Source organism: Rhinoderma darwinii, chromosome 2, assembly GCF_050947455.1.
Source record: "Rhinoderma darwinii isolate aRhiDar2 chromosome 2, aRhiDar2.hap1, whole genome shotgun sequence".
NCBI lineage: Eukaryota > Metazoa > Chordata > Amphibia > Anura > Rhinodermatidae > Rhinoderma > Rhinoderma darwinii.
In genome coordinates, this window is record NC_134688.1 from 275,424,135 (window position 1) to 275,444,251 (window position 20,117).

The 20,117-nt window shown below is 40.2% G+C and overlaps 1 protein-coding gene across 1 annotated transcript in view; it reads right to left on the reverse strand.

The window, feature by feature from the left end:
* Positions 1-1,621: 1,621 nt before the first annotated feature.
* SH3D21 (SH3 domain containing 21) overlaps positions 1,622-20,117 on the reverse strand; it is a 91,893-nt gene continuing 73,397 nt past the window's right edge. Inside the window, exons 16-20 of the mRNA XM_075853276.1 lie at positions 18,425-18,540; positions 17,126-17,191; positions 14,202-14,392; positions 11,301-11,364; positions 1,622-3,121 (exon numbers count right to left, since the gene is read on the reverse strand). Coding sequence (XP_075709391.1) covers positions 3,083-3,121; positions 11,301-11,364; positions 14,202-14,392; positions 17,126-17,191; positions 18,425-18,540 — 476 coding nt within the window. The 3' untranslated portion in view covers positions 1,622-3,082. The remainder of the gene's footprint in view (positions 3,122-11,300; positions 11,365-14,201; positions 14,393-17,125; positions 17,192-18,424; positions 18,541-20,117) is intronic.

Here is a 20,117-nt window from a genome sequence, read left to right on the forward strand (position 1 = left end):
TAACTGGCCATGATTAAGGACGCATGCAGCGTCTGAAACGCGTAGGCTTTTTCACCGATATTTTTTCCTCACACTACCAGGATTTCACACTCTTTACCTAAGTCCTGATTTTTAATCAAATACTTTTTGTCCATTAAACTTGGAACTTCGTTCCATTTTATTCTACAATCCACGCTGGATCCAACCCTCCTTCCTTCCATTGTTGAACATGTTGGGAGTTGTAGTTCTCTCCACTTATACCTCCCTATTTATTCCTTCCCCAGAAGTAAGCACATTTTCTGTCTGTCATGGTCACTTTACTAGAGGGGCTGATGGTCATTTTACAGGGGGGGACTGAGGCTGATGGTCTCTTTACTGGGGGGTTTATGGTCTCTTTACTGGGGGGCTGATGGTCTCTTTACTGGGGGGCTGATGGTCTCTTTACTGGGGGTTCTGATGTTCATTTTTCTGTGTGTGGGAGGCTGATGGTCACTTTACTGGTGGGGCTGATGGTCATTTTACTGTGAGTGGGAGGCTGATGGTCACTTTACTGGGGGGCTGATGGTCATTTTACTGTAACTGGGCGTCTGATGGTCACTTTACTGGAGGGGGCTGATGGTCACTTTACTGGGGGGCTGATGGTCACCTTACTGGGGGGCTGAGGCTGATGGTCACTTTAGTGTAGGGGGCTTATGGTCACTTTACAGGAGGGGGCTGATAATCACTTTACTGGGGGGGCTGATGGTCACTTTACTGGGGGACTGAGGCTGATGGTCAGGCTGATGGTTATTTTACTGTGAGGGGGCTGATGGTTATTTTACTGCGAGTGGGGGCATGATGGTCATTTTACTGTGAGTGGCGGGCTGATGGTCATTTTACTGTGAGTGGTGGGCTCATGGTAATTTTACTGTGAGTGGTGGGATGATGGTTATTTTACTGTGAGTGGGGGTTTGATGGTAATTTTAGTGTGAGTTGGGGTCTGATGGTCATTTTACTGTGAGTAGGAGGCTGATGGTTATTTTACTGTGAGGGATCTGATGGCTATTTTACTGTGAGTGGGGGGCTGATGGTCATTTTACTCTGAGTGGGGGGCTGATGGTTATTTTACTTTGAGTGGGGGGGCTGATGGTCATTTTACTGTGAGTGGCGGGCTGATGGTCACTTTACTGTGAGTGGCGGGCTGATGGTCATTTTACAGTGAGTGGGGGTCTGATGGTTATTTTACTGTGAGTAGGGGCTGATGGTCATTTTACTGTGAGTGGGGGACTGATGGTAATTTTACTGTGAGTTGGGGCATGATGGTCTTTGAATAATTTTTGCCTCTGACCTCCCATTGAAATTAATAGGAGGAAGAAAAAACCTGCGGCTCACGTTTGGAGCTTTTTTGCCCACGGTTCTTGCATTAGCTTCAACAGCTTAAAAAAATGTGGGCAAAAAACACAGCGATAAAAATAGTGTCAAATAACGCTGTCAATTCAAAATCTGCGTCAAAATTCCTAAAGGAATCTTGAGTCAAATTTATTTTTTCTACCTTACAAAAAAACGTGTGAACATACCCTAAGAGTGTAGTGCTTGTTTTTAGCATTTTTTTTTGTTGTTTTGTAAACAATTTTTGGTAGGGGTGCCCTGAGGAAATTTGATTTTTTCCAGGGGTGCCTCGACCCTCAAAAGGTTGGGAAACTCTGGACTAATAAGTAAGGATATACAATATGTTTTCTATACAGTAAGGGGGTTAGTTCCTGCAAGAAAAAGAGATAACATTTCCAAATCATCGATTGTATGAAAAATACACCCGTAGTATTTATTGAATTGTGTTAAGTTATACTATTTGTCATGATACCAAATCAAAACAATCTTGCACCATCCAGTAAAAAACATATACGTTAAATGTTCCGTTTTTTAACATGGGAGTCTACGGGCGACAGGAGGATGACAGATGGTATGTTTTAGAGGAATGTGTCATAGCCATCCAGTGAAAAAACAAATACGTTAAACATATGTTTTTTTAACAAGGGAGTCTATAGACAACAGACGGCCCACTATTGCTTCTGATGGATAATCTACACGTTTCTTTTACTGAAAGGCTGGGACGTATACTTTTTTTTAACATGGGAGTCTAAGGGCGACAGTTAGCTGACGAGGCATCCATCGGAGGTATACTTTTTTTTACATTCGTTTGTTATACGTTATACGTTTGTTTCACATCTTGTTTCATATCTTGCGCCATAAATCTCGGGTTATGTCAAATTTAGAGAGAAAGTAGGGGAGAATACACCTGTAGGCTACAAGATTTTGTGCTGTTGCGCAGATAGGTGGATAAAAAAAATTGTTCTCTGAATATAGAGGTTTTACCTTCTGCATCATATTGTAGTTTAGTCTAGAATATAGAAAAACACCTTTGGATCATGGTTCTATAGACCCTAAGCTTTTAGCAGAGACTATTTTTTTTATATAAACTGTATTTCCATATTTTGGACCATTAGGACTATTAATAATGTTAGTGCTGGGTATGCTGAATGTACCCGAACTTAACTTTCCATCCAGGACTACAGCCTTCTCTCTTATTTTAACATTCAAGACAATGCAAAATATAAAATAAACCATAAACCTATGTTTGCTACACATATAAAAAATTGCGTACCAGTAACTTGCAATAACACATTGTATGTAAATATCTTAAAGGGTTTTACAAGATTTGAGTCATAGAGAGTGATTATGCCCAAAAAACGTATGAAGAATAGGTGTCCAAGGTTTGATGACTGCACAGAGCTCATGGCAGCCATAAGTTCCCATGGTGTTACAACAGTATGTCATCAACATTGATCAATAAATACCAGTTCTGCTGAAGACTAAACTGTGGAAGTTTTGGGAATTATACTGTAGTATCTGAACCCAAAGCTAAAATATTCTTGGTCCAAAAAATAAAATCAGTGGCAGTGGTATTATCTTCCCCAATATTTGTTCTCAGAATATGTCTAATAGTGTCCATCGCCAATGAAGTCTCTAGGGAAACTTGTCATTGTTAGACCTCCCATCTTCCTGTAGTCTTCAACTGCTGCTTCTTGTACGTGCTCATGGGACCAGCCCAAGTTTTGTTTGGTATTTAGGACAATGCAAGCTTCTTAAGGTTGTCAACTTCCATCTGCAAAACACACAAAAATAGGTTAACATTCTCTCTTAAAGAGTAAGTTCATGGCCCTCATAGTGTATTGCACTTCTTGCTCTTATTGAAGCTTCTGCCCTTTAAACCATCAACAACATTTTTTTAATTGCCAGTCGTGGGTTCTGCATGTGCCATAGAACTTTTTAAAGCCCTATTCTGTATCTAAGCAGAGAGCAAGTATCCAACTTTATCAAGATAAATATATCACCTGCTAGTTGGTAAAATGAAATCTGTGTTAGTCAGACAGTTCATGGTTGGGTAACCCTCAAGGTTTAATCTAAATAAATAAAAAGATTTGGGCTGATTAATAATATCTTTATTAGGGTTTGAACTTTTATTAATAAAAATGTCAGTCAGTGTGTTTGGCGCAACTTTCAAATTAGTTTTTATTAAAAATTATTTAAACTTTTTGAGATAAGGCTGTTCTGTACCCTGTATACAGAGCAGCTGTATCGTTCGCTAAGCCCTGAATCCGTCAGGTCCGCAGGACTGACGGGTTCAGTGACAGCGGGTTCTGCGTGTCTCTGATACGCAGGACTAACCTGTAATGTATCACATCTAATTTATGAACTTAGATATGATGGATAACAGGTGGATCCTGCGTGTCAGAGAGACGCAGAACCTGCTTTCATTGAACCCATCAGTCCCACGGACGGACAGGTACAGGATTCAGCGAACGATACAGCTGCTCTGTATACAGGATACAGACCAGCTGTATCTCAAACAGTAAAAATAATTTTTAATACAAACTAATTTGAAAGTTGCACCAAACACACTGACTTTTCATTTAAAAAAAAAGAAAATCACTTTCACAGGTTTACATAGACTTTAAATGATAAAATTCTATCTAGCTACAGCTACCGTTAGGAGGAGCTTAGGAGCTTACTTTATATAACAAATATATTGCAACAGTGAAACAGTATACAGCAAGTAGCACCTAATAACGTTTGAATGTCTTCATTTAACGCTATGGCTGTGTGATAAGTAGTAGCAGAGTTCCAAAACAGAGCTCAGACCCCTATAAAGACAAATTATTAAATTAATTATCACAGAAATCTGGACCTAAAAGCGACATAAAGGGTATGTGCACACGATAACGACCATTACGTCTGAAATTACGGAGCTGTTTTCAGAAGAAAACAGCTCCTGCATTTCAGACGTAATTGCATGTACTCGCGTTTTGCGAGGCGTCAATTACGAGCGTAAATTGGAGCTGTTCTTCATTGGATTCAATGAAAAACGGCTCAAATTACGCCCCAAGAAGTGTCCTGCACTTCCTTGCCGAGGCAGTCATTTTACGCGTCGTCTTTTGACAGCAACGCATAAAATTAAAGGTCGTCGGTACAGTACGTGGGCAAACCTATTCAAATAAATGGGCAGATGTTTGCCGACGTATTGGAGCCGTATTTTCAAACATAAATCGAGGCTTAAAACGCCTCGTTTACATCTGAAAATAGGTCGTGTGAACCCAGCCAAAGATTAAAAGGTGGATACTCATTTTAAGCTCCGCTTTGTTTCAGTGTTTTTTTATAAATATTTTCATCCGTATTTTCTCTCACATTGCAGATACAAATTTGGATGAAATATGTATGTAAGACAGAATTTAAAATAAAAATGCATATTACGAACGCATATTTTCAGGCTCTATAAACTTTAACCCCTTAACACTCAGTGACGTACTATTACGTCATGGAAAGCACCCTGTTCGCGCTCCATGACGGAATAGTACGTCTCGGGAGTAACGGCCGTTTCGGCCGTCCTCCCGACACATACAGGAGCTGTGACAGCTGCTGTCTTGTTCAGCAGCTGTCACAGCTCCTACAGCGGGGACCGATCGCTGTGTCCCCGCTGATTAACCCCTTAAAAGCCGCGTTCTATAGAGATCGTGGCTTTTTAGGGGTTAAGCTGCCATCACCGGCCTGCTACACGATAGCGGCCGGCGATGGTGACTATGGCAACCGGACACCAAACAATGGCGTCCGGCTATGCCATAGACGGAAGCCTAGTGGGTCCTGACAACGTCAGGACCCACTAGGCTTGCTGTCAGTGAGTAGCTGACAGTTCTAATACACTGCACTACGCATGTAGTGCAGTGTATTAGAATAGCGATCAGGGCCTCCTGTCCTCAAGTCCCCTAGTGGGACAAAGTAAAAAAAAATAAAAAAAGTTAAAAAAAGATGTGTAAAAATAAGAAAATAAAAGATTTAAAAGTATTAAAAGTAAAAATCCCCCCTTTTCCCTTATCAGTCATTTATTATTAATAAAAATATATAAACAAACAAATAAACTATACATAATTGGTATCGCCGCGTCCGTAACGGCCTGAACTACAAAATTATTTCGTTATTTATCCCGCGCGGTGAACGCCGTAAAAGAAAATAATAATAAACCGTCCCAGAATCACAATTGTTTGGTCACTTCACCTCCCAAAAAATGGAATAAAAAGAGATCAAAAAGTCGCATGGTATTGATGGAAACTACAGTTCGTTACGCAAAAAATAAGTCCTCGCACGGCTTTATTGATGGAAAAATAAAAACGTTATGGCACTTAGAATAAGGTAACACCAAAAGTGAGTGATTTATTACAAAACTTATTTTATTGTGCAAACGCCATAAGACATAAAAAAAACTATAAACATCTGGTATCGCCGTAATCGTATCGCCCCGCAGAATAAAGTGAATATGTCATTTATAGCGCACGGTGAACGCTGTAAAAAAAATAGAATAAAAAAACAATAGTAGGATTGCTGTTTTTTAGTCACCACGCCACCTAAAAATAGAATAAAAACTGATCAAAAAGCCGCATGCACCCCAAGAAAACTACAATGAATTCCTCAAGGGGTTTAGTGTCCAAAATGGGGTCACTTTTGGGGGGTTTCCAATGTTTTGGCACCACAAGACCTCTTCAAACCGGACATGGTGCCTAATAAAAAAAGAGGTCTCATAATCCACTGGGTGCTCCTTTGCTTCGGAGGCCGGTGCTTCAGTCCATTACCGCCCGAGGGCCACATGTGGGATATTTCTCTAAACTGCAGAATCTGGGCAATACGTATTAAGTTGCGTTTCTCTGATAAATCCTTTTGTGTTGTAAAAAAAAATGGTATAAAGAGGATTTTCTGACAAAAAAAAAATGTAAATTTCACACCTACTTTGCTCTAAATTCCCGTGAAACACCTAAAGGGTTCATAAACTTTCTAAATGCTGTTGTGAATACTTTGAGGGGTCTAGTTTCTAAAATGGGGTGTTTGATAGGGGTTTCTAATATATGGGCCCCTCAAAGCAACTTCAGAACTGAACTGGAACCTAAAAAAATAAATAAATGAGGCAATGCTTCGCTTCTTACATTATACTGAGGTGACCCCGAGGTGACCCCTGTTTTGACCGTTTGTATAAACGGAGACCCCTATTAGACTGTTTCAGTGCCCGGTTTTCCCAAGCATTCACCCCCGAGACGTGTATTTTTATTGATGAGTCCCTGGTACATTTTGAAGGGAGGGTTCAATTCCGCGAGTACCTGCCGGGTAAGAGGGCAAGGTATGGCGTGAAGATATATAAGCTGCGAGAGTGCATCAGGGTATACCTACAAATTTAGGATATATGAAGGAAAGGCCACCCCCAAACCAGACTGCTTCCTGGACTACAATAGGTACATGGGAGAGGTGGACTTGTCAGATCAAATCCTGAAGCCCTACAGCGCCATGCGGTGTGGTATAAGAAGCTGGCCGGGCACATCATACAGATGGCTTTGTACAATGCGTACGTGCTACGTCGATGTGCAGGCCAGACGGGAACTTTCCTGGAATTTCAAGAGGTGATTATCAAGAACCTAATCTTTAGGGACCAAGAAGGGGGGGCACCCAGTACTTCTGGAAGCGGGGCCACATGCATCGTACCAGGGCGGCAACACTTTCCAGGAGAAGTTCCCCAAACTGGCAAGAAGGGAAAAAGTCAAAAGAGGTGCAAAGTCTGCTATAAGGGATGACACAATATATCAATGTGACACGTGTCCCGAATAACCAGAGCTCTGTATGAAAGAGTGTTTTAAAATTTATCATACATCCCTTGGTTTATAATTTACCCCAATTTTACTTACCCTGACGCCCCCCGCACAGCTTATCCCCCCTCGTCTTTCCCCTCTGAGCCCTGCTGTGTGCCCAGGCAGCTGATAACTGTCACATGTAGGGTATTGCCATACCCAGGAGAACCCACATTACAGTTTATGGGGTGTAGGTCTCCGGTCAAAATGCTCACTACACCTCTAGATGAATGCCTTAAGGGTGTCGTTTTTAAAACGGGGTCACTTCTTGCGGGTTTCAACTGTACTGGTACCTCAGGGGCTTCTGCATACATGACTTCACACTAGAAAATCCCCAGTAGGCCAAATGGTGGTCCTTTCCTTCTGAGCCCTCCCATGGGCCCAAACGGCAGTTTATCACCACAAATGGGGTATTGCTGCACTCAGAACAAATTGCGCAACAGAATGGGGTATTTTGTTTCTTGTGAAAATAAGAAATTTTCAGCCAAAACGACATATTATTTGCAAAAATAATTTTGTTTTCATTCCCAGCCCAATTCAAATAAGTTCTGTGAAAAAACTATGGGGTCAAAATGGTCACAACACTCATAAATGAATTCCTTGAGGGGTATAGTTTCCAAAATCGGGTCACTTCTGGTGGGTTTCTATTGCTTTGATACCTCTGGGGCTCTGCAAATGTGACATGGCACCCGAAAACCAATCCAGTAAAATCTGGACTCCAAAGAACAAATAGCGCTCCTTTGCTTTTGAGCCCTGCCATGGGCCCAAAAAGCAGTTTATCACCACAAATGGGGTATTGCCGCACTCAGGACAAATTGGGCAACAAAATAAAGTATTTTATTTCTTGTGAAAATAAGAATTTTTGAGCTAAAATGACATATTATTGGAAAAAATATATTTTTTTTTCATTCCCAGCCCAATTCAAATAAGTTCTGTGAAGAAACTATTGGGTCTAAATGGTCACATTATCCATAAATGAATTCCTTGAGGGGTGTAGTTTCCAAAATGGGGTCACTTCTGGTGGGTTTCCATTGCTTTGATACCACTGAGGCTCTGCAAATGCGACATGGCACCCGAAAACCAATCCAGCAAAATCTGGATTCCAACAAACACATAGCGCTCCTTTCCTTATGAGCCCTCCCATGAGCCCAAACGACAGTTTATCACCACAAATGGGGTATTGCCACACTAAGGACAAATTGGGCAACAAAATGGGGTATTTTGTTCCCTGTGAAAATAAGAAATTTTGATCACAAATGACATTTTATTGGAAAAAATTACATTTTTTTCATTTCACAGCCCAATTCAAATATGTGCTGTGAAAAAAATGTGTGCTCAAAATGGTAACAACAACCATAAATGAATTCCTTGAGGGGTGTAGTTTCCAAAATGGGGTCACGATTGGGGGATTCCTACTGTTTTGGCACCTCAACACCTCTTCAAACCTGGCATGCTGCCTAAAATATATTCTAATAAAAAAGAGGCCTCAAAATGCACTAGGTGCTTCTTTGCTTCTAGGGCTTGTGTTTTATTCCACGAGCGCAGTAGAGCCACATGTGGGACATTTCTAAAAACTGTAGAATCTGGACAATACATATTTAGTAGTGTTTCTCCTGGTAAAACCTTCTTTGTTACAGAAAAAAAATGAATAAAATTGAAATTCAGCAAGAATAATGAAATTTGCAAATTTCACCTCCACTTTGCTTTAATTCCTGTGAAATGCCTGAAGGGTTAAAAAACTTTCTAAATGCTGTTTTGAATACTTTTAGGGGTCTAGTTTTTAAAATGGGGTGTTTTATCAGGGTTTCTAAAACATAGGCCCCTCAAAGCCACTTCAGAACTCAAGAGGTACCTTAAAAAAAAGGCTTTTGAAATTTTCTTAAAAATATGAGAAATTGCTGTTTATGTTCTAAGCCTTGTAATGTCCAAGAAAAATAAAAGAATGTTCAAAAAACGATGCCAATCTAAAGTAGACATATGGGAAATGTGAACTAGTAACTATTTTGGGTGGTATAACCGTCTGTTTTACAAGCAGATGCATTTAAATTCGGAAAAATGCTATTTTTTCTAAATTTTCTCTTCATTTTGCAATTTTTCACCAATAAACACTGAATATATCGACCAAATTTTACCACGAACATGAAGCCCAATGTGTCATGAGAAAACAATCTCAGAATCGCTTGGGTAGGTTTAAGAATTCCGACGTTATTACCACATAAAGTGAAATATGTCAGATTTGAAAAATGGGCTCTGAGCCTTAAGGCCAAAACTAGGCTGCGTCCTTAAGGGGTTAATGGGAAGGATATAGCCATGTGAACAGCTCCATTGTCTAACATTAGTTCAACATTCAGAATCTTTCAGAATAAGGCGCTAACGCAGAGGGGAAGTATGCGTGTGTGAATGAGGCCTTAATGTGAACTAACATATGAACGATAATAGAAATCATGCACAGCAAATCATGGCATATGGTTGGATGGTTTCATAGTTTCCATGCTGTGTGATACACTGAGAGCACAAAGGATTAGGGACACCTGTTCTCTGCTTGAAATAGACTGGCAGATTATGCTCATGATCCATAATGCATTTCACCTCTTAAATCCCTTTCAGTCACTAAATATAAAGGGAAAAAGACAGGTGAAGATGCCTTGGACACTAACATCATTTGTTAGAATTTCAATTTCATTATTATGCTTTTTTTTGTAATTATTTTATGTTAAAAAGGGAGAGACAAATATCAACTACGACAGACCTTAGATTACATTGACCAGGTGGATTCTCTATACTTGGGCTCAATCATATATAGATGACACTTATCTTTCATAAAAAGTTTTTGAAGTAAGAAAACATCATCACGTGTGTGATAAAATGTGCAGAAAAATATTGAATAGTCAAACCGGAAAGACAATATCGATTAGTGATAAGTACTGTGTGTCTAAAAAGATCACACTTCTAACCAGTGCCAACCAGTGCCAGACAACGGGCCAAAGGCTCCTAAGAGCTCACGCAAATGATCGCCTTACAGATCTGTGTTGTACAGATTTCTAACTGTGCTTATAGCCCTCTGCGGCCAATACTGTAGTTCTATGTGCCTATGATTTTATACAGAGGTGTATGCTCCATGTGTAAACTCTATGTGCCCTCCCACAGGGCCCGTTCATGTGGCCATACAGTGCGCCTGGACCATAAATTAAGTTTTGCACATTTGCAATATTTTTTTTAGTGAAGCCATTCTTATTGACATCAATTATCCTTATCATGTTCTAGTTCTTTATTAAAAGAAGAAAATGAGTGTGAAAGTATCTGATAAATCCTGATTTCTGCCATTATACACAAACTTTTTTCAGTCTGAAACACACATTTGGATGAAACCGGCATTTCGGGGGTAATTGCCAACACTCTGTGAGACTGATACAAGGGTCCTGAGTGCCAAATGTGGATCATAAGCTACTGGTTAGGCAAAACTAGAGTATTAAGGATTCTTTCAACATAGTAATACCTAGTGTCACAAATCTATGGTTTTCCAGGAGCAGAAAAAAATAGGTCTCAAGCTGAACAGAACATTCGAGATACATTTTTGGTTTGGCAAGCTGCATTTAATGGTACTGGAACAATGCGAATAAAACAGATTGATTGTCATTAACATGTACACGTTATTTTAAAGCCTAAGTTCAGTAACAAGACGACATGTAACAGAAAACATGCATGTAACATGATTGCAGTAATTTTCTTGTGTGATGCCCCCTTCTCCTCCAAATGATGTCCGCCTGTTTACATGTCATTAAGATGACATCACTTCCTGTTTCAGGGACCAAAAAGTCTAGTCTACTAACAAACCCATCGTGGTCAAAGCCAATAATTCAAATATAGAGAATAGGATCGGGAGGCTCCAACCTTGAAGCCAGTAGCAGTTATGAAAGCTAAGCAAGGAGTACATGTACAGGAGGAACTAGGGAACGAAATACGATTAAGTATAAAAAAAAATGTACTAATGCTTATAGGCCTAGCGGATTATTTTATTAGTATAGAGTAATATTTGTGGGGAAATTAGGCTTTAAGTACAGAAGAGTTGTACTTAAAGTTTTTATTGTAAGAGGTCCCCCATCACTCTGTCTTATCATTTACCTGCAGTGCTAAGCGTTTCACTCTCTCTTGACTGATTTCTGATCTAATTTCTTGTATATCTGTCCTGCAAAAATAACAAAAAAAGAGACAATATTGCACAATTATGTATACAAGGATACAAGCATTACCTGGCCTTTACAGTTCACAAACATCGACTCTTAAGGCTGGGTTCACACGAGCATGTTACGTCCATAATGGATGGAACGTATTTCGGCCGCAAGTCCCGGACCGAACACACTGCAGGGAGCCGGGCTCCTAGCATCATCGTTATGTACGACGCTAGGAGTCCCTGCCTCTCCGTGGAACTACTGTCCCGTACTGAAAACATGATTACAGTACGGGACAGTTGTCCTGCAGCGAGGCAGGGACTCCTAGCATCGTACATAACTATGATGCTAGGAGCCCGGCTCCCTGCAGTGTGTTCGGTCCGGGACTTGCGGCCGAAATACGTTCCGTGCATTACGGACGTAACATGCTCGTGTGAACCCAGCTTAATACATATAATAATACATTACCTTCTCTCTCTAGTTGTGCTGTCTGAAGTACAAAATATTTTAGTATTAATGATTCATTGACACCTTACAGTGGCTCTAAGCTACCTTGCATTATACCACATACTGGGGCAGATTTACTATTCAAAATGTGCAGGAATTATAGCGTTCATGCTGTGTGCCACCTCTATTAACTGTTTTGGACAACTTCTGTGCCGCATTCGACAAGAAGGCATGACTTAGTGGAAAATGAACAAGGTGTAGTAGAAAGGGGGAGTGACTTAATTGTGCCGCTGTGCACCATATTTTTGGCAGATAAAACTGGCGTCAACTAAGCCAACCGGCAGGTGGTATGAAGAAATTATAAGTGTCTAACATATCTAGCTAGATGCGCCAAATTTATCATATAGCATACACAACTTTGATGAATTCTGCGCATCTTCTGACTGCCTGGTCCAAGTTTGTACCATCTAAAACATAGTCAGTATGGCTAGGTTCACACATTGCGGTCAAAATGCATTTTTGGCAGTGGAAAAACCGCACCAGTGAGTTTTGTGAAATTGAAGAAAATGGTGCAGTTATGTAGCGAATTGCGGCAAAAAAATGCATTTTGACCGCAAAGTGTGTACCATTCCTGTTAGTTAATCTGCCCCAGTGTCCCATGCTGCATGTATTGACAAGCATTAGCCGCAGAGATTCTTAGGTCTCAATCACACAAGTGTATTGTATTTGCATGCTATGCCATTGAATTTATATTTATTCCCTGAGCCTAGTGTATACTCCTGTATATAATATACCCTCTGACTGTGCCCCACACAGTATATTTCCCCCATAGTTATCCCCACACAGTATAATGCCCCTTAGCTGCTCCCACACAGTATAATGCCCCTATAGTTGCCCTCCACACAGTATAATGCCCCTATAGTTACCCTCCACACAGTATAATGATCCCGATAACTGCCCTCCACAGAGTATAATGCCCCCCATAACTGCCATCCACACAGTATAATGCCCCATAACTACCCTCCACACAGTATATTGCCCCCATATCTGCCCTCCACACAGTATAATGCCCCCATAACTGCCCTCCACACAGTATAATGCCCCCATAACTACCCTCCACACAGTATAATGCTCTATAACTGCCCCCCACAGTATAATGTCCCCATAGCTGCCTCTACATAGTATAATACCCCCATAACTGACTTCCACACAGTATAATGCCCCTATAGCTGCACCCCACACAGTATAAAATCCCCCATAGCAGCCCCCACCCTGTATACTGCCCCCAATAGTGCATGATAAAAATAATAATATACATACTCACCTAACCCGTTCCAACGACTAGTGGAGGAGATGCCTCTGCACCTCCTGTCTGTGCAGCACGGGGCAGACAGGCCGGATGATGTCCGGCGATACATAGTGAATGGTAGAGCAGGGACGTTACGGCTCTGCCATTAGATTCAACTGTATCTGCGTCCTGAAGATGCAGATACAGGTTAAACCGGGAAAAAAAAAATAATAAAACTGAAATTTGCAAGATGACGTCAATTAATTGCACTGAACTTCGATTTCGATTATTTTTCTATTAATTGCCCAGCGCTAGTTCACATGGTGCGTTCTTGTTTTCAGCATGTGTTTCTTTGTTTGGGTAGATAAACTCCCATGTCTCTCAATGGAAGTTCATCAAGCAAAACAAAAAAAACGCATGCTAAAAACATAACAAAAACGCACCGTTTGAACCCAGCCTAATATGCAGCTAATTTAAGTCAATGCAGCTATTCACACAGCTGCATTTTTTACTCAAATATGCGGCATGTTCTATTGTTGTTTATATCAGTATAATTTTTTTTCCTAAGCGTTTGTTTATTTTAGGCGTATTTCTAGACAGTTTTTGAAGCAGATTTGTAAGCCTCTATTTTTTGGTTAGGAACCTTATTCATCTGTAAATCTGCTAGGGGTTTTCTGACAATCAATGGGGAGCAGATTTGGGGCAATTTTTGATGCTGATTACAAGACAGAAAACATTTCAAAATCAGCGTAAAAATACTCTGTGTGATGAAACCTAAAGTAAAATAGATCTTAAAGTGCACCCGTCACATTGAACATGCAGTCCTATCTGCAGGCAGCATGTTATAGAGCAGGAGCTGAGCAGATAGATACATAGTCTTGTGAGAAAAGATTGAACATAATTTGTAATTTCTCAATTAAGATCCCTGTTCACTGTGAGGTTATGAGTCTAGTGGGCGGTGCTACACAGTGATTGACAGATATCTCTGTATACTCATACAGGAAAGGCTGTCGATCATTGAGCCACTCCACTCACTGGTTGCCAACAGTGTACATATAGAGATATAGTAGGATCAACTGGGTAGGGAATGTAAAGGAAAATATCAGCTAATTTACTTACAAGTGCTTATTTTTAAGTATCTCCATCATAAGTTTAAGGGATTTAATTTCTTCCATAAGTTCGTCCACTTGAACATTTTGCACAGGCTCAGGGCTCTTCTTGGATGTTACGGAAGCTGAATGAGTATTCGTGCTGGTCTTTGTAGATGGAGAATTTGATTGACTAGGTGGGTTAGAAAATCTTGGAGTATTCTAGGATAGCAACAATAAATGCTTATGAGCATACACAAGAGTTAACTTCGCCACTGTGAATATTTGCTTAATCAATTTCCCCAGGCATTAAATGCAAGGCTCAAGGCGCATACCAAATTCTTTTACATTTTACATTTTCACGTGAGAAAGAAAAAATTTTTTGTAGGGCTGGATTACTATAGACATAGGGGGTAGGATCAAAGTTGGGAAACTCCATTAAAGCAAAAACTACCAAAATCATCACAAAAAAGCCCTTAGCAATACTTTTTTCAACTACCTTATTTCTGTGCAGAGGCACCACCGATTGAAGTCACAGCCTGATGTCTACAGATACTATGCCCCACTGTTGATAAATGTGCTCAGCAGTTCTGTGTTGTCATAGGGATATTTTTGGATCAAAATCATCATCCAAAACTATTTTCACATTCTAACTATAACTATTCAAAACAGGAATGGTGTGGACATTGAAGTAAATGGACAATTTACTCCAACATTTACTACCAACTGAACCGGGTCTGCCCTTTCCCATGTACAGATAACACCTACAAAAAATAGCAGTACCTCCACAAATTGTAATAAAAATTTCCTTTTCATTGTTAATCACATCATTTAAAAAAAAATCACCATAACATGAGAAATTAAATTGTGGACCAATTCATGATTAAAAAAATACACTACAAGTGAGGAGATAAGTTAACCAATTCATAGGCTAAAACAATTAGCAACAAAATTACAATACATTCAGGAATACAATACTACCTAAATTCATTGGTACAACAGATAATAAAGTGCACATAATAACAGTGCGTCAGAAGCTATCCTGTAAACTTATTAGCGCAATAACTCTACCGCCCAAGTCCATGTGTGTCACGTTTCACTCCCTTCATCAGGGAATAGCAGTACATAGTGCATAACTGACAGGCAATCTATAAGGAAATGCTTCTGGCATGGCCTAATAGGTAGATGCCAATGACAGACCTGGGGGTCATTGTTAGGCACCTGGCTACTATGATAAAACAACGGCATCCCACGATCACATCCCGATCCACAGATGGGCTGACAGAGCTCCTCAGATGCTGCAGTCGCCATTGACCTTTAGGAAATAAAAATATTCAGCTCCAGACCAGTGTGAATAACTAGTCCTCAGTGATATCACTATAGGTGAAATATCACCATAGCCTGCATAATGTAGACAATGCTTGGTATAGTGAAAATTTTGGATTTGTTTTACCCAAGGGAGGGCTACTTAATTTTTCTAGAATTTATAATCTCGAGTATAAGTCTTTAAGAGGTTTTTCCACAATTAAACAGTTAATTATTATGGCATCTCATAGAAATGCCATAAAAGTGTGATTGGTGAGGGTCTCAGTGGTCAGCGAACAAGAGTTTTCCATGAATGCTCAGTGACTCTGCACTAAAATAATAAAATAATTCGGAGATCCCTAAGGGCATGACCACACGTGGCGGATTTCCTCCGCAACTGTCCGCATCAATGCCGCACAGAATCTGCGTTGCAGATTCTGCTGCGGATCTGCACAAAATGTGCAGTACATTGATGCGGACTATCTGCTGCGGACTGCGGGAAAAGTGCTTCCCTTCTCCCTATCAGTGCAGGATAGAGAGAAGGGACAGCACTTTCCCTAGTGAAAGTAAACGATTTTCATACTTACCGGCCGTTGTCTTGGTGACGCGTCCCTCTTTCGGCATCCAGCCCGACCTCCCTGGATGACGCGCCAGTCCATGTGACCGCTGCAGCCTGTGCTTGGCCTGTGATTGGCTGCAGCCGTCACTTAGACTGAAACGTCATCCTGGGAGGCCGGACTGGAGACAGACGCAGGGAGTTCTCGGTAAGTATGAACTTATATTTTTTTTTACAGATACATGTATATTGAGATCGGTAGTCACTGTCCCGGGTGCAGAAACAGTTACTGCCGATCGCTTAACTCTTTCAGCACCCTGGACAGTGACTATTTACAGCCGTCTCCTAGCAACGCTCCCGTCATTACGGGAGCCCCATTGACTTCCTCAGTCTGGCTGTAGACCTAGAAATACATAGGTCCAGCCAGAATGAAGAAATGTCATGGTAGTAAAACCAATACGCTCCGCAGCACACATAAGATCTGCGGACTTCATTGCGGAATTTTGACTCTCCATTGAAGTCAATGGAGAAATTCCGCCATGAGTCCGCCACTGCTCCGCAACAGACAGAGCATGCTGCGGACACCAAATTCCGCTCCGCAGCCTATGCTCCGCAGCGGAATTTTACGCCTCGTCTAAACGAACACTGCTAAATTAAAGTGTAAGTCAATGGACAAACGGCTCCGCTGCGGATTAACGCTGCGGAGTGTCCGCAGCGGAATTTAAGTGAAATTCCGCCACGTGTGAACCCAGCCTAAAAAGTTGAGTGGGTGTACTCGGCATTTTCTGTATCTCACATTACTTTTAAAGGCGAGTAACCAGGCATATGTGACTGCTTCTCCCTTTACAGTGGCAACCAGGGCCCCCTAATTTTCAAGATCAGTGGGGGTCCCAAGCTGACCTACCAGAAATCATAAAGTGTGGGAAAACTTTTTAAAGATGCCGATAACATGTTTGTTTTCATTGTGGGAAAAAAGACAAAACTTTGCCTTCAGCAAGTGAACCTGACAGGTGTAATCTTCCATACCTGAGGGTTATATCACATGCGTGTATGTTCTTAATATTATACAGATGACAGAAGATAAATATGCATACCTTACTTGTTGGACTTTTTATGTGGGAATTCACTTGATCTTCATCTTTACTGCTAACAGTATCATTCTGAAATAAAAAAAAAAAAAAAGAGAAGCAAGATCAGTAAAGAGGACCGAGTCATGTGTAATAAAAAAAAAGACTTGTCACAAATGTATATGAATTACTGTTTAATTTTGTATGATTAAACTGAAATAAACTTGTTTAGACAAAATGGGGGAGATTTTCAAAACTGGTGCAAAGGAAAAGGGGAGTAGTTGCCCATGGCAACCAATTAGGTCACTGCTTATATTTTCCAAAGGGTTCTGAAAAATGAAAGGTGCTATATAATTGGTTGCTATGCGCAATGACTCCAGTTTTCCTTAGCCATAATTTTGATAAATATCTCCCAATGTCAAATCTTACTTTATATGGTCATACACCCAACACTGTTTTACATATATAATTAATCAATATTTTAAAAAAAAGTTATTTTGAAAATGCTTATTTTGTATTGATATTGAGTTACACCTTGTAATACAGTCCGTAATTGCATTCACAATTCTGCAGGCTTCAGAGCTGAAATCTCAGAGCACTCCTTGCTGGCTTGATGTCTTCACAGAGCTTACGCTAGTGATTTGGAATCTTGGAAATGTAATATTTACACCTAGCAATGTGCAGTAGTAAATCTTTATTAGGGTGGTTTCGCACATAGAATTTTTTTGTAGCATTTTACCAAGCATTACTTTCTGCGTTTTATTTGGCAAAAAATGCTGCGGCCAGATGTTAGCTGAAAGCCTATAGTGAAATATAAAATGCTCTACAAACAATGCTTTTTTGTTTGTGGAGTTTTTCTGGCCTTTTGGTGCATTTATTTGGATCAGTGGCATTTTTTTCAAAAAAGGTATGGTGTTTTTTTTCTGCCATAATTTCTATAGGCGTTTCTATAGGACTTGAAAAACTCAAGGAAAAAGAAAACATTACAAAAGTAATGAATAAAAAAAAACGCCACCAAAAACGGTTGAAATTCATTTTTTAAAAGCGAAAAAAGAAAAAAGAAAATGATGTGTAAAGGAGGTTATATTAGACCTTAGTTAAGTTGTTAGGGATATGTCTGACAACAAGCTCTGGTTACGTTTTGTAACTGGAGATCACTACAAGATATGTAATGGTAAAAGATTATTCTTCTGGCATGCGAGGAGGTCTGATTAAAAAGAAGGTCTACTTGACATTTTACTAACAGTATTAAACATTTTTCTATGTAAAAGAACATGTAATAAATGTAAATAAATAAATTTAAAAAAAAGAACATGTAAGTCTTACCCCTGAGGAGGCGATCTTAGTCTTTGGTAACCGTTTCCCCTGCATCTTCGGTCTTTCTGCTGTGGGATGTGCCAGCTTTAAGGATGACACTTTGAGTCCATCCAGAGTTGAACTATCTGTAGTATACATGAAAAAAATAGAATCTTAAACAAATATTTAGAAAAATTATAAAGAGAAAGGATTTATATATCCTTTATACTTATTTCACTGTCATTTCTCATTACATGTATTGCTACTTTCAGTTGTGGAACGAAGAGGTTTTCCAATAAAAAAACATTTATCACCTAGCCACAGGATAGGCGATAAATGTTTTATTGGTGGGGAAGCCATCGCTGGAGATATGGAAATAGATGAACACACTAACCGCAAAGGGATGCCCCTCAATCTAACAATCATGACTTATCCTGTGGATAGGTGATAAATATTTTAAAAAAAAATCTAACTTCACTCAAAACCTGAATATTCAAATGAGGGTAACTACAATATCCATTTTCCTGTCATGTCATGCTGGCACAATCCAGATATGATGTAATGTTCTGTGGTGTCCCTCTACTAGAGAGGTATTTAATCTCTCTCTCCCTCTGGGCCTGTGTGTGACATGGAGGGAACACTGTGGCCATCTGTGATTTTAATTTCCTGGTGGTAAGCAAGGTTGATATCTGCCTGTGTAAAACCACCTTGATCAGTAATCAGTTTCGGGTAGCTCCTGACCAAGTCTAGAGTGAGAGAGAAGTCCAATGGAGATTCCTTACAGGATATGTAGTATCTGATAATATGTGATGTATATTTTGCAAAGTAAAATACATTTTTAAAAAACAGGATATGTAAAATGGCTCGGCCTATACTAAAATTGTTACCAATAAGATACATAGGACAGATAGAGATATAGTAGGATCTGGGTAGGGAATGTAAAGGAAAATATCAGCTAATTTACTTACAAGTGCTTATTTTTAAGTATCTCCATCATAAGTTTAAGGGATTTAATTTCTTCCATAAGTTCGTCCATTTGAAAATTTTGCACAGGCTCAGGGCTCTTCTTGGATGTTACGGAAGCTGAATAAATATTCGTGCTGGTCTTTGTAGATGGAGAATTTGATTGACTAGGTGGGTTAGAAAATGGTAGAGCCGTAATGTCCTTGCTCTACCATTCACTATGTATCGCCGGACGTGAGTCAGTGACATCATTGCGCCTGTCTGCCCCGTGCTGCACAGACAGGAGGAGCAGAGGCATCTCCTCCACTAGTCGTTGGAATGGGTTAGATGAGTATGTATATTATTATTTTTATCAGGCACTATTGGGGGCATTATACACGGTGGGGGCAGCTATGGGGGACTTTATACTGTGTGGGGTGCAGCTATAGGGGCATTATACTGAATGGAAGTCAGTTACGGGGGCATTATACTATGTAGACGCAGCTATAGGGACTTTATACTGTGGGGGGGCAGTTATAGGGCATTATACTGTGTGGAGGGCAGATATGGTGGGTATTATACTGCGTGGAGGGCAGTTATGGGGGGCATTATACTGTGTGGAGGGTAACTATAGGGCCATTATACTGTGTGAAGGGCAACTATAGGGGCAATATAATGTCTGGGGCAGGGTCAGAGGATATATTATATACAGTAGTATACAACAGGCTAAGGGAATAAATATTAATTCAATGGCGTAGCATGCAAATAGGGTGTGTGGCAT